General features: G+C 42.0%; 1 protein-coding gene across 1 annotated transcript in view; it reads right to left on the bottom strand.

The window, feature by feature from the left end:
* Positions 1–14089, bottom strand: part of CDK12 (cyclin dependent kinase 12) — a 60759-nt gene extending 46670 nt beyond the window's left edge. Inside the window, 5 exon segments of the mRNA XM_037494847.2 lie at positions 7355–7532; positions 7535–7705; positions 7708–7884; positions 7887–8236; positions 12990–14089. Coding sequence (XP_037350744.1) covers positions 7355–7532; positions 7535–7705; positions 7708–7884; positions 7887–8236; positions 12990–14038 — 1925 coding nt within the window. The 5' untranslated portion in view covers positions 14039–14089.
* Positions 14090–15711: the final 1622 nt, after the last annotated feature.

Genomic DNA, 15711 nt, shown 5'->3' with positions numbered 1-15711 from the left:
GAGCAGAGGGCGGCAGGTGAGGTCTGCGCGCCATGTGGGACCCTCCTCTGGTGGCCGGGGAGCAGCCGGGGATCGAACCGGCGCTGCAGAGGCTGCGGGCAGCTTCCCAACCCAGCGCTCAACCGCTGCGCCACCGGGGAGGCCCCAATTTTTATCATTTTAATCTCTTGTAAATAAGACAGTACAATTAGTTTGTACCACATCATTTGGAGTACAAAATGATCCTCTGAAACTTTGTGGTGAATCTTGTAGAGATGAACACACACATATTTATCATTTGCACTAAGATTTTTCTATCTTTGGAAGAAAGCCTACTGCCGGAAAACTCAAGTCAGGGTGTAGTATAATTCTAAAAATTTCTCTAGTTTTTAAAACATTCAGAGAAAGAAAAATTCCTAATTTCTCAATTACTAATGTCCATTTCAATTCCTCATGATTTTTCAGAGGCATCATTTGTACTCCACAGTCTATGTTGGTTCTGAGTGAGGTAGTATAAACTAATCTAGATTTGATTGTACTGTCTGATTTCAAGAGATTAAAATGATATAAAAATGGTAAGAAGTAGTAGCTTTTGAGTCTGCTTTACTAGACTCAAAGTATCTAAATTCTCTCACCATCTTTTCATTTCAGTTCAATTTATGTTTTATATTTAGGGTTTACTGTACAGTTTTAAATATAGTACAGTTCGCTGTGAAAATGTGTATTGCCCCTGAAAAGTTACATTTTAGCACATTTATTACAAGAAGAACGTGTTTTGGTAGGAGATAGACTACCAGTTTAGGGCACACAATTGAATAGAGGTCAAATCCTGTTTCAACAAATACCAATGTATCAAAAACATGGAAATAGGGGCCTCCCCGGTGGCGCAGCGGTTGAGCTGGGTTGCGTAGCAGCCCGCGCCTCCTGCGGCGTCGGTTCGATTCCCCGGCTGCTCCCCGGCCACCGAGGAGGGTCCCACATGGCGCGCGACCTCTCCTGCCGCCCGCTGCTCCCTCAGCAGTGTACTTCTCTCCTTCTGCCTGCTCTGCTCCCTGCTCTCTGGCTCTGGTGAATTCTCTCACCCTCCGGCGCTTCTGACTGTACCCAGTGCATGTATAAACAAACAAACAAACAAATAAATAAAAAAAAAAATGCCTCTATTTAAAAAAAAAAAAAAAAATTAAAAAAAAAAAAAACATGGAAATAATGATGCGGCATAAAATTGCAATGCTTAACAATATTATGGCCTCTAATCTTTAGTGTACTGTCAAGTAGTAAAATATAGCTCTACACAGTGCTGAGACATATGGTAGATGCAGAGACAATCAAACACAGGGAAACAGATGCTGAACATTTAAGTCATTACATGAAGATTCAATATCAGAAAGTGCTTATCTACTTATCAATAATACTGATACCTCATTTATAGCTGAAGGTGAGTTCACATGTGGCTGCATAATATTCATGTATAATAATTTTAAAAGTTGTCAAGTTCTAGGCCTGCCTAGGATTTTACTAAGATGAAATAAAACAGGATATAATAAAATATATAGTATTAATAAATATTATAATAATATTATAAAATATATTATTATATTTTAGAATATGGATAGTCTATAGTCTATGGAATTTAGTTTATAGACACAATTTAGTTTATAGGCACCTCTAATAAGTCCTTATTGTTAATAAAGAATATAAAATGACATGAACTATTTAACAAGAAAATTAGTTTTTTGTTTTTTTTTTTTAAAGATTTATTTATTTATGCATATAAGAGCTGGGGCACAGGCCAGAGTTGCGGGGTGGGGGGGAGGGGTGACAGGATTCACCAGAGACAGAGTGGGGAACAAAGACAGGCAGACCGACTGAAATACACTGCTGAGGGGCAGCGGGCAAGACAGGAGAGGTCTGCCTCGCCAAGTAGGCTTCTCCCTGGCCGGCCAGGGATCGAACGTGTGCTGCAGAGGCTGCAGACTGCTTCACAGTGTGATGCTTAACCCCCTGCACCACTAGAGAAGCCCCAGAAAATTTTCTTGATAGATAATTTTTCAGGGCCTTCCTAGTGCCTTAAGGGGTTAAGCACAGCACCATGAAGCTATCCACAGCCTCTGCAGCACAAGTTTGATCCCCAGCAGGTTAGGGAGCTACCCACATGGGGCAGCAGACCCCTCCTGTCTTGCTTGCTGCTCCCCTCAGCAGTGTATTTCAGTAGATCTGCTTGTTCTGCTCCTCATTCTGTCGCTGGTGAATCCTCTCACCACCCCCTCCTCTGGCCTATACCCCAGTTTTTGTATGCATAAATAAATAAATCTTTTAAAAAAAGGTAATTTTCAAATTATAACAATATAAACTATTTCAAATGTGATTATTTATCCCCTCCACTTGAAGCAGGTCACTTAAAAAGTGATTTATTTTTATAAACAGATTCTATTGAAAATTTGAGTTGAATTCATAAAAAACGGGAACCACACATTTTAGTAACAAAATCCTAAATCAAATCTGAGTGCTCACACAGATCCTTTCTTTTTTATACAAAGCTCAATACTTTTATAAAGATATAAACTTAAAGGATAACATACTCTAAAATCATATAAACTCAAAATGAACCAGGTTATCCAAAAACAGACAAAATTTAAAAAACCCTATGTAGTTAACTGAAATCTTAAAGAAGAGCATATAGATGATCTCCTTAAAAGCAGGAGATCCCCATGAATAGCTATGTTCATGAAGAATGTACTATATCAAGTGGGTGAATCGGTACCCACCTTTGCTACTTGAAACCAAAAACTGCAAACCATGAATGAGAAAGGCTTTGACCATTAGTTAAATTCACTCCTGCACTGATACCTAGGTTAATACACTCCTCCCCTAAATATATATGATTGAAGGGAATTTCATTCTTATCCCAAAAGAAAACAAACACTCAAGTTTTACATCATCCATGTGTCAACTCACTTCTTTTTTTTTTAAGATTTATCTATTTATACAAGAATAGGTACAGGTCAGAGGCGCAGGAGGGTGAGAGAATTCACCAGAAAGAGTGGAGAGCAGAACAGGCAGATGGACCGAAGACACTGCTGAAGGGAGCAGGTGAGGCAGAAGAGGTCTGCCACACCATGTGGGTTTCTCCCTGGCTGGCCGGGAATCGAACCTGTGCTACAGAGGCTGTGGACAGCTACACAGCGCAGCGCTCAATCCGCTGTGCCACCGGGGAGCCCCTCAACTCATTTAACTACATGACCTGTGTAATTTCACATAAGCCCTAACCCTGACTCCTCCACACAGTTTTACTTATTCAAATAACCAATATTCACTGACTGCATTCTGTGTTCTACTGATACGGTCAAAGAACTATAGCACTATAATACAAAGATGAATCACATTCTTAAGATTAAAGATGCTGCAGTCTCACATGAGAAAACAGAAAGGAAATGTGAGTTTCATATGCAAATTTCAGATTTCTTCCTGAAAATGTTTCTTAAATCAAAATTATATTTTGGGGCCTCCCAGGTGGCGCAGTGGTTTAGCGCTGGGCTGTGAGGCTGCCCACAGCCTCTGAGGCGCCAGTTCGATCCCTGGCCACCGGTGAGGGTCCCACATGGTGCGCAGACCTATCCTGCCTCGCCCGCTGCGCCCCTCAGCAATGTCTTCGGTCCTTCTGCCTGTTCTGCTCCTCGCTCTGGCTCTGGTGAATTCTCTCACCCTCCCGCACATCTGACTGTACCCAGTGCTTATATAAATAAATAAATAAAATCTTTAAAAAAAAATTATTTTTTTGCCTCCCTGGTGGCGCAAGGGGTTAAGACACAGCCTATGGAGCTGTCTGCAGCCACTGCAGTATGAGTTTGATCCCCGGCCAGGGAGCTACCTACATGGCGCAGCAGACCTCTCCTAACTCGCCTGCTGCTCCCCGCAGCAGTGTGCTTTGGTCAATCTGCCTGTTCTGTTCCCCACTGTCTCTGGTGAATCCTCTCACCACCCGCGCCTCTGGCCTGTATCCCAGTTCTTGTATGCATAAATAAATAAGTCATTAAAAAAAAAAAAAACCTGATCGTGAAAGAATCTTCATATCTATTTAACAGTTCAGATTAAGTATCAGTGAAAAACATCTGATAATAATCATACATTTAAAAATAATTACATTAAAAAGTTTGCCTACTTCTCTCTTAGACACACTCTTAAAGACAGCCACAAATACTCCAATACTAAATAGCCTTATTTTACCCCTTTATGCCAAATTTGAAAGACAGAAATCACTATGTGCCTTTTATCAAAATCACTCTATCTCTAGAAATCTGCACACTGCACTGATACACAGTAGATAGGTTCAATAGTTATTTAGTAAGCCAAGTAAACATTTCAAAATTAGGATTTTTAGCCACACTGTTAGTTTTCTAACCACTATGTAAACTAATATTTACATGATTTTTCTCTAGGTAGATAATGATCAACTATTCTTTTTTCTTTTTTTTTTAAATATTTTTTTTTAAGATTTATTTATTTATGCATACAAGAACAGGGTTACAGGCCAGAGGTGTGTGTGTGGGGGGGGTGATAGGATTCACCAGAGACAGAGTCGGGAACAGAACAGGCAGACTGAATGAAATACACTGTTGAGGGGAGCAGTGGGCAGGTCAGGAGAGGTCTGCTGCGCCATATGGGTTGCTCCTGGCTGGGGATCAAACGTGCTGTAGTGGGTACGGTCAGCCTCATAGGTTGTGACTTAACCTCTTGCGCCACCAGGGAGGCCCAAGATTTATTTATTTATTCATATAAGAGCTGGGGTACAGGCCAGAGGTTTGGGGGTGGTGAGAGGATTCACCAGAGACAGAGTGGGGAGCAGAACAGGCAGACTGACTGAAGTACACTGCTGAGGGAAGCAGTGGGAGAGACAGGAGAGATCTGTTTCGCCATATGGGTTGCTCCTGGCTGGCCGAGAATCGAACTCATGCTGCAGTGGCTGCAGATAGCTTCATAGGTTGTGTCTTAACCCTTGCGCCAGCAGGGAGCCCCAACTATTTCTTTTTTCAACAAGAAGTATAAAAACACATTGCTTTTATCTGTGATGTGTATATTGTGTACTTCAAATTTTTCTACATAAAATACAAGTTCTATTTATTATGCTCAAACTGTGGTAGAAATTCATGAATAAGTATTAGAACATGTGGAATTTTTCTTTAAAATCTAGATTTACCACTGATTAATAATGGAGCCATTAGGGCCTCCCTGGTGGCGCAAGGGGTTAAGACGCAACCCATGAAGCAATCCGCAGCTACTGCAGCATGAGTTCAATGCCCGGCCAGGGAGCAACCCACATGGCGCAGCAGAATTCTCCTGGCTCACCCAGTGCTCCCCTCAGCAGTGTATTTCAGTCAGTCTGCCTGATCTGTTCCCCCTCTGTCTCTGGTGAATCTTCTCACCCCCCACACCACCGGCCTGTACCCCAGTTCTTGTATGAATAAATAAATCTTTAAAAAAAAAAAATGGAGCCATTAAATTTTTGTGTTGCGTGTAGAACTGCTGTGTAGGCCAGAGGTGTGGAGGGTTAAGAAGACTCACCAGAGACAGTGGGGAACAGAGCAGTGGATTTACTGAAATACACTGCTGAGGGGAGCAGTGAGTGAGACAAGAGGTCCGCTGTGTCATATGTGGGTTAGATTAGTTCCCTGGCCAGGGACTCCACTAAGACCACAGTGATGACAGCGCTGAGACTTAACCCATAGGCAAACAGAGGCCCCAAAATAGTTTTTTAAGATTTATTTATTCATGCATAGAAGAACCGGGGTACAGGCCAGATGCGCAGGAGGGTGAGAGGATTCCCAGAGACAAAAGCAGGGAACAGAACAGGCAGACTGACTGAAATACACTGCTGAGGGAGTAGCGGATGAAAGGAGAGGCCTGCCGTGCCATGTGGGATTCTCACTGGCCGGCTGGGATCAAACCCGAGCCGCGGACGCTGTGGACAGTTTCACAGCATTGCACTCAACCGCCTGCGCCACCAGGGGAGGCCCCCAAATATTTTTTAATATATCTAATGCACTTGCATCTTAAAAGGCACAGAGGGTAATCTGGAAAAATAAAGACCTAAAGGATTTAAATGTATCACAGTTCATACTACTGATGTCACCTAAAAAGTACGAAGGTTTGGAAATTGATCTGGAATGAAAGATAAGTGGTACTTATTTTCATTCTTACAATGAAAGTTTGTCAGAAAAATAAAACTCGGGGCTTCCTGGTGGCACTAGGTTAAGCACCGTGCTATGAAGCAATCTACAGCCTCTGCAGCACGAATTTGATTCCCGGCCCGCCAGGGAGCAACCCATATAGCGCAGATCTCTCCTGACTCGCCTGCTGCTCCCCTCAGCAGTGTATTTCAGTACATCTGCCTGTTCTGCTCCCCACTCTGTCTCTGGTGAATCCTCTCACACATACCCCATCTCTGGCCTGTACCCCAGCTCTTGTATGCATAAATAAATTTTTTTAAAAAAGAAAACTCATATCCTAGAGAACAAGAGGGCAGGATCTCAACAGAAAAAAAACAGTAACACAAAGACTGACACCTCATGTAATTGCTAAAGCTTGTTTGCTAACAGATACCTGCCTAGCTAGTTCTGCCAAGAAATTAAATATATTTCTTAATGCCTTCCATAAAGATTCATGCTTCACAATCATTTCAGTTCTCAATACTCAGAGGACTCATTAAAATTAGAGTTCTTACCATCATCCCATTGTGAATTTATATTCTAATTAGCAAAGATTCTACGTATTGTTCTTTTCCTTCCTACAGGAGAATTTTTTTTTTTTAAAGCATCAATTTTCAAAATAAACCTTTCTCCTGGATCTGGAGGAAAAAAAACAACTAGGAAAATTATTCAGATGATTATTGATATTATACTATTACACTGATTTTTTTTTAGGTGATGACACTGCTGTGATTATACAGGAAAAATGTTGTTAGGAGAGACATGCTGAAGTAATCAGAAGTAAAGGTCATGATAACTAAGGTAGCAAAAAGCTAACAACTGGTTCATTCTGGAGAAGAGTGTAAGGGTATTGTTCTTTTAATTTTTCTACACCTATTACAATATTCAACATAAAATTCAGGGAGAAAAATGCTACTGATTCTTAGAAACCTGAATAAAAATTAGCCTTACCAATAACTTGTAAGAAAATGTGTTACTAGGCCTCAAAACTCTCTCCCCAAGTAACATCATAACTGAAGTTTTCCACTGAAAATCAAACATCAAAGGCATTTCCTATTCATGAAAGCAATCTAACAGCCATGCATCAGAGAAGTTTTAACAAAATTTGAAAACAGAAATGTATTACACTTAGATCAAGAGGGTTAGGTTTTTCAGTTAACTATGACACTTACCTATCCATGTCATCATCTCCAGGTAATAAGGGTGGGAGAGGTAAAGGAGGCAATGTTGAAGTTTTTAGGTGTGGAATAGCAGCTGTTACAGATATTTGAGTCTTCACAGAAACCTGTACAGGGGGCTGAGAATTTGCCTGAGAGGACAGAGTAGATGTCCTTGGATGAGCAGAAGGGGTACAGTTGAAGTACTAGAAGCAAGAACCTGACTAAATGCTGGCTGGGGAGGAGGCAGAGGTGGTTGCTGTGGGATAGCTGGTAGCGGAGGCAAAGGTGGCAAAGGGGGTGTCTGAGGTGGAGGAGTAGTAGTTGGTAATGGAGGTGGAGGAGAAGTAACTGTGGGGAGAGAGAGGGGATCTCCTTTTCTGATGTTTCTGTCTCTTTTGGAGCAACAATCTCCTCTTTCAATGCTATGGGTTTAGAGTCTCTTGTTCCCTGTGCTTTCAAATCTTTAGGAACAGGTTGCTTTTCGGAGTTCTCATCCAACTTTATTTTCCCTGTATCTAAAGAATTTTTGACCTCTGTGTTACATGTGTTACATTCACCAGTTCAGTATCTGGGGCAGATTTCTCCAATTTTACACCTCTGGAGAACTTTTTATACTCCGAGCCTAAATCCTTAGCCTCTACTGAACTGTTCTCTTTTCTAGGCAAGAATATAGGTGACCCCTTGGATTCTTTTCCATCCATTTTTGCTGCTGCTGCAGCTGCTGCTCTTTCCTTTTTTTTTCTACTGAGTTCAGCTCCCAAGCTGGAGTTCAATGGAAGCCTGACAGGTGAGATACTGGAATGTCGACTGCGTGACCCGGATCGCTTCTTTTTACTATGAGAAGATGAGTGTCTTGAATATGCTGGACTTCTACTTCTAGACTTCATGGATTTCCTATTGGAAAAAGAAAAAGGCAAGAAGATAAATGCAGGCAACAGTGAAAAAAATGGATAGGTTACTGCAACATGGAGGAAAAGATCAGTAAAACAAAAATATGGAGAACTGTCAACTTAAAAAAACTTCTTGAGTAATTTAGCAATCTTAAAAATAGATTAGGTACCATCAAATAATAATGTATCACTACCAGTTCCCTAATTGAGTCATTAACTATAACAGGTGTACCACAGTGAAGTAAGATGTTAATGAAAAGGGAAACTGGATGCAAGAGCATTTAACAACTCCGTACAGTCTTCACAAAGTTTCTGTAAATCTAAAATTACAAAAAATATTTTAAAATATTTAGAAGGAACTAAATCCTGAAAAACATATTTGAATCATGTAACACTAAAAATATTCTCCACTGAAGGAAGATATTGATTTTTTCCCCACACTAGTAAATACCCATATTTGTGATGATTACTTTTAATGTTTTATCTCTGATCAAGTGAAAACAGTGACACTGTACACTAAAAGTGAGTTATAGCAATCAAGGAGTTAAAACTAACAAGCTTAACCAAAACCTAATTTTCTTTTTAAAGCTCTTACTTTTATTTTTTAATTTTTTAAGATTTATTTATGCATACAAGAGCTGGGGTACAGGCCAGAGGTGTAGGGGTGAGAGGATTCAAGAGACAGAGTGAGAAACAGAACAGATAGACTGACTGAAATACACTGCTGAGGGGAGCAGCGGGCAAGCCAGGAGAGGTCTGCTGCGCCATGTGGGTTGCTCCCTGGACGGCCAGGGTATAGAACTCATGCTGCAGAGGCTGCGGAGAGCTTCACAGGTTGCATTTTAACCCCTTGCGCCACCAGGGAGGCCCTAATTTTTTTTTTTAACTAGGGAGCTATTTAATGGACAGATCTCAGGACAAGATTATGTTCCTCAGTTTATAATTAAGTTATGCCTATACTAAACTAACCCCCAAAATATAAGACTCTCAAACTAAGAAACTGTCCTACCAAAATAATTAAAATTCCTCAAAAACATGATGGCCTTTGGAGCTTTCTCTATGAAATGATTTCCAATCAAGTTTTTAGGAATTCATAAAGCAACGTACTACTGCATGTTCAATTCACTTTCTTAATTAGCAAGGGAAACATTGGGAAGTGAAGTTTGGGACTCTATGAAACATATTATTCTAAATTGAAACCAAACCCTCACTGATTATTTTTCACTTACTAATAAAGCCACCAGTTTTTTCTCAGTGTGAGAAAAAAAGTAACATTAAAAGTGTGTGACTAGGGCCTCCCAGGTGGCGCAGCGGTAGAGCGCTGGGTTGCGAAGCTGCCCGCGGCCTCTGTGGCGCCGGTTCGATCCCCGGCTGCTCCCCGGCCACCGGAGGAGGGTCCCACATGGCGCGCAGACCTCTCCTGCCGCCTGCTGCTCCCCTCAGCAGTGTACTTCAGTCCTTCTGCCTGGTCTGCTCCCTACTCTGGCTCTGGTGAATTCTTTCACCCTCCCGCGCTTCTGACTGTACCCAGTGCATGTATAAACAAAACAAACAAACAAACAAATAAATAAATAAAAACATGCCTCTATTTAAAAAAAAAAAAAAAAAAGTGTGTGACTAGACAAAATGTGATCTGCTCAGTAGTCTAAAACAAATTGTTCACATTCCAGATCTTCAGTATCTCCCTTTATCTTTGATGACTGATTGGTAAAACTGACATGAATCAAAATGTTTCAAAAAAATAATAAGGAAGGCCTCCCCTGGTGGCGCAGGCAGTTGGCTGTGAAGCCATCGCAGCCTGTGCAGCACCGGTTTGATCCCAGCTGGCCAGAGAGAATCCCACATGGCGCAGCAGACCTCTCCTGCCTTGCCCGCTGCTCCCTTCAGCAGTGTATTTCAGTCAGTCTGCCTGCTCTGTTCCCCACTGTCTCTGGTGAATCCTCTCACCCTCCTGCGAGTCTGACCTGTACCCAGTGCTTGTATAAATAAATAAATAAATCTTTAAAAAAAAAAAAAAAGGGAAGGATGTGTAGGGGACAACAACTCAGATGATGGTAGTCATGGTTTTCTTATACCTGTACTATTTTTTCAAAATTTCCTAAAAAAAAAAAAAGTTATATTAAAGTCATTATAGGAATCAAATAACTTAAAACAACAATAACAACATGTATATATGAATACAAGGAAAGAATATTGATGTAGCTAAATGGATTTACCACATATCCACTTACCTTTAAGGAAGTTAAAACTTATCTTGTAAATAATAACTTTAATAAGGTGATTTTTTTTTCCTGATTGAATTAAAGCCAGGATAAAATAAACATCCTATCCCAGGAATAACTTCTAACCTTTAAAAATCCCAAACACTAAGTAATGTCAGAGGCCATTTTCTATAAACCATTGTTCTACCATCTTTCGATGTGACTAAATCTTCCTAAGGATCTCTGCTACAAATCCTTTAACTTCTGAACAGAAGACTACTGTCAATAAGAATGTTTGGATGGCCATATGCTTGTGGCATTTTTAATGACAGAAATGTTACATTTGAGGTCCAGATTCACTGTTCAAAAAAAAAAGGCAAGGGAGGGAGAGGAGACAATAAATAGGTAAATACAGACAAAAAATTTGTCTTCAATAACATGTATTTTCTCCTGAATTGTTTGGTCCTATACATTTGAAATGAAATTTCTACCACTAATCATTACTAATTTGGTGGACACAAAGATTTTCTGCTAAAGCATTTTCAATCTCTTAAAACAATGTTGCTTATTCAATTTTTACTGTTTCTCAAGGGAAAAGAGAATACCATAGGAGCTATATGTTTCTCTACTCTGACTGTAAAAAATTGTAGTTACTGTTTTTTAGAATTCCAATAAATGAGGAAAAATCTGTAATGCATACATACAAACATATAATGCTTTTTATAAGCCCATGAAAAATGTGGATATGAATCTGGGATTATGCAGTATTTATATTGTGCTTTATACTATCATATTGGGTCCCCAATTCTTTCCTTATTTTCACCGTTACTGCTCTGGCTCTGGCACCAATTAAGTGAGTATAGGAAGAGAGAACTTGAGAAATGAACCCAAAAAGAATCATGCAAAGCAGCAGTTCTTACTGAAACTCCTATTTTTTAGCTTCAATGCACTTCTGTCTTCCTAAACCCCCACAACAGTAAAAATGCTCAGAATAGCCTCAGTATAACTAGTCCCTCAAAAAACAAATTTTCTAAGAATATTTCTTAGATTTCTTTTAAAAACTAAGGAAGTTTACAAATGGCACACTTAGGAATTACTCATTTCACTGAATATAAATTTTACCCCTCAAACCTCTGGAAAAATTTGAACTCTAGCTAATGGCATACATGCTTAAGTATTTACAGTGAATGAAGTATACTGATGTCTGCAACTTGCTTTAAGATGACTCAAAACAAAAGATAGACTGATGGATTTAACATAAATTGCAAATATTAACTGTAGAATCTATATGGTACATACATGGGTCTTCATTACAATCTTTTACCTTTTCTAAGCTTGAAAAATTATAAAAAAATGGGACAGAGTTGGGAAGGGAAGACTAAGGAACTTCAGAGTCTGACATCTAGGAATGCTGAAACCTGATGAATTCAAAATAGTTCATAGATAATTAAAACTTTAAGTAAACAAAAATTACTCACATGACATATAAAAGACATGGATGGATTTTTTTCAAATTAACATAGTTTCTCCACTAGAGTTTAACATTTTCCTCACAGAATTTACTAACAGGCTCCAGGTGTCAGTCACTGTGCTGTGCGTGTCATAGTTGCTTATTCATCCTCACATCAACTCTAGAAGTAGACAGTTATTATTCTTATCTTACACATGAAGAAACTCAGGCATGGATAAATTAAATTTTTTGCCCAAAGTCACAAAGCAAAATTAGAATTCCACTCAGGTGTAACCCCAAAGCCATGTTCTGCTTTTGTGGACAGAGAGGAGTATATCTCATCATCCAGAAACAAGAAGTTTTCTGTAGATAATTTACTCTAACAACTAACGTGCCTTTCTTGCAAAAATAGCACAGTGACGGTACTATTACCATTTAATTTTGAGAGAAAAATTCTGAAAATTGGCAGTACTCATAGGGCAGGCCAATGGCAATGCTGTAAGGAAAACCCAATTATCCTTGGAACCAATTTCTGCATCAAAAGGGAAAAAGGAGAGCCAGTTAAATTTCCATGAGCAATAACAGCTCAAAGTCTCTTACATGGTATCAAAATATCATCAATCACAAAGTAAGCTTTGACATTTAGCGACTTAGTGGGCAGCACAAATGGTATGTGACTTAAGCAAGCAGCTCGGATAAAATACAGCTGAAAATCTGTGATTTCCTACCTCTCCAATTAGGGCCATTGAAATCTAAAGACCAAGGTGATTTTTAAAAATTGAAAACAAAGCAACAGAAAAGGCCAGACAAGCTCTGCCAAGCAGCAGGGCTCCATGCCCTCGGGAAGCAGGAGCCCATTCCTCCTCACACATGAGCTGACAAGGGAGGAGCCCGCCACTGTAAAGCACCTACCTGTAGCAGTTTTAGGCACGTGAACTCTCCACTTGTCCACTTCTGGGGTAAGAGCTCGGACTCACCTACTTGAATGCCTAGCCTACTGAGTGTTCCAGTCAATGACGAACACCGGGGCTCAACAAAAGGCTGCCGTGCCCAACAGCCAGCTCCTCGCAACCCACCCAAGGAAAAGACCTTCGGCAAATGCTCACCTGGGGAGTGGACTCCGACTCAGAGACCGTTTGCTCATGAAAGGGCTGCTGGAGCGCCTGCGGCCGTAGGGACTGGGCGATCTCCCACTGTAAGAGCCGCTCCTTTCGTAGCTGGACGACCGCCTCCGACTGTAGGGGCTCACAGACCTCTGCCGTCGGCTGTAAGGGCTGGGTGACCGCGTGCTGGACTGGTAGGCGGACGGCTCCTTGTACGGTGGGCTAATGGACTGCCTTCTTGAGGTACCCCCAGGGCTCTTCTTGTAAGAGTCGTAGTTGCTAGAGGTGTGAGATCTTGGAGGACTGAGGTCATAATCTTGGCCGTAAGAAGCTCCTGAGGGGCTATCATCTTGCTTGGGGCTGACAGACCATTTCCTGTGAGGACTCCTGGACCTCCGTTTCGGGCTGTCCACGGTTTTGTAACTTTTGGGTGTTTCCCTTTTCCGATGACTTTTACTCCGGTCTTTGTGCCCAGACTTCACCTCGCGTTCCTTTCGGGTCTTCTCCTTATGCAGTTTGGATGACCTGGATTCCTTGATGCTGCTGCTTTTGGAGATCTGCGCCTTCCCGTACTCGTCATTCTCCTCATTTGAACGCTTTGAACTTCCTGATATCCGGTCCTTCATCGATCCTGACTTGCTGGAGACTTCCTGGTTTTTTTCCTTCTCGGTCTGCTTAGTTTTTAGTAAGTCCCGGGAACGTCTGTGCTGGTGGTGACGATGTTTGTGCAGGCGGTCACTCCGCTCAGTTCCACGACGTTCATCGTTTTCCCTCCTGTCTAACTTGAAGGCCATGTCGTCAGAAAAGGTATCGGAATCAGAGCTGATGTCATCATACTCCACCAAAGGTTTGATAACTGTACCCAAAGGTGCTGCTTCGGGAGTCATCAATCCCATGTCTTTGGAGTGCTTGGACTTATGCCGCTTATGCTTCGATACCAAGCGGTGACGCTCCCTGCTGTTCGAGCTGCCACCTCCCGATGACGGCTGCAAAGTTCCAGAAGCTCCTCCACTCCCGTCCTTCTTGCCCCCATGTCTCTCTGGATTGGGCATTCCCTTTCCTCTGGCCTCAAAAAGGGGAAAAAGTTCCCCAGCACTCCAAAAAGTAACCCCCACCCACCCCCCCCAACCCCAACCCCACGCCTACCAAAGCGCCCCTAAAAGGGGGTGGGGAGGGAAGGGACGGTAGTCCAGGCTCCTCCTCCCTCCCGACTCCTCAGCACCCTCCTACATGAGGTAGGGGTGAAGGAGCCAGACAAGAAATGAGAGTTCCTCAGCAGTGGAGTTGCGAGACAACGGGTAGCTGCTCAAGTCTGCTTCCTCCCTCCGCCGGCCGAGCCAATCCTCAGGCCCCGGCGTCGGGAAGGTCGAGGAAGTAGGAAGCCGACCGCCCGGGGCTGTGGGGCCCGACTCTGGCTCTGGGGCCCTGTGAGGACTTCGCGGGCCCTTCCCCTACCCGGTAGCCCGGCTCGGGGCGGCTTCCTGTCGCGGGGTCCCGCAGCCTAGGTGCCTCAGGCCCCCTTTGTCCCTCGCTTCTGAGGGAGCCCCTTTTCTTGCCACCGCCTCACCTCAATAGCTCACACACTCGCTCCCTCACAGACTCACAGTCACACACTAGGTTAAACCGAAACGGCACTTGGAGAAGGGGGGGAGGGGGCAATCCCAGGAATTACCGCGAGAACACGCCGGGTTCTCGCGGTATTTGGGCTTCTCGTTCGCCTCTCGTCACTGCTTGATGAAAAACAACGCGAGAACAACTCTCGCGCAAGAAACGCATTCCGCCAGATTCTCGCGATAAGATATTTGCTCCCTATTTGAGCAAAGCTTTATTGAAATAGTACGGTTTTTTTATTCAAAACTTTATTGATAACTCTTTAAACAAATACACCCAGGCTCCAGCACATACTGTATTTGATTACGACTCTTTCACCATTGAGGAAAATATTGTGAACAGGACAGAGCGGAGGTAGTGACATTTCAGCCCAAGTCTCAGTATTAGCAATGCTTCCCCATTTATATGGCCGTGCATTATCTCTAATTCTCTTATCACCCTGCGCAACATGACCTTCGTCCCTGTTCTATAGATAAACCCTGACTAAGAAGGAAAATAACTTACTCTGCGAAACAAAGCTAGTCCAGCAAGTGTCAAAGAAAAGATTCAATCCATGTTTGACGCTAAACACATCCTGTGGAACTGCTCATGACTCTGCTTAAAATCTAAAAACCTAAAAGCTCATCATCACCTACTGATATCATCCATGGCCCTCTGGTATCATTTAGCCTTTCCTCTTCACACAGAAGATTATAACTGTGAATAAGAAACACATTCATGTACAAAAAAAGAAAAGAAAAGATTATCTTATTACTGCCCCTCATTTTTACTTTTTCAAAACTCCTTTACACATATTAATTCACCACCACCCACTGAGATAGGAAACAAAGATACAGAGAAGTGCCTTGTCTATTCTTCTTCCTTCTTCAATTTCACGTGAGATTTTAAGGCCCCTTTCTGTATAATAGTGGCCACTCAGGGTCCTCAAGTGGAATGTACGCAATATATTAATATCACAAATATCCGGTGATAAATACCTTAAGAATGATGCAGGGCTCTGCAGAGACTCTAAAGAAAGTTGGGGGAGTTAATAGAAAGTTTTATGGAAGTGGGGCATTGGAGTAGGGCCAGGAAGAGAAGACAAGTTGTATAGGTGAAGATGGAAACATTTAGT

This window comes from Talpa occidentalis, unplaced genomic scaffold (genome assembly GCF_014898055.3).
Source record: "Talpa occidentalis isolate TD23 unplaced genomic scaffold, MPIMG_talOcc4v2.1 talOcc4.7, whole genome shotgun sequence".
Classification (NCBI taxonomy): Eukaryota; Metazoa; Chordata; class Mammalia; order Eulipotyphla; family Talpidae; genus Talpa; species Talpa occidentalis.
The sequence above is the reverse complement of the archived record's forward strand: the minus strand, read 5'-3'. Positions and strand labels throughout refer to the sequence as shown.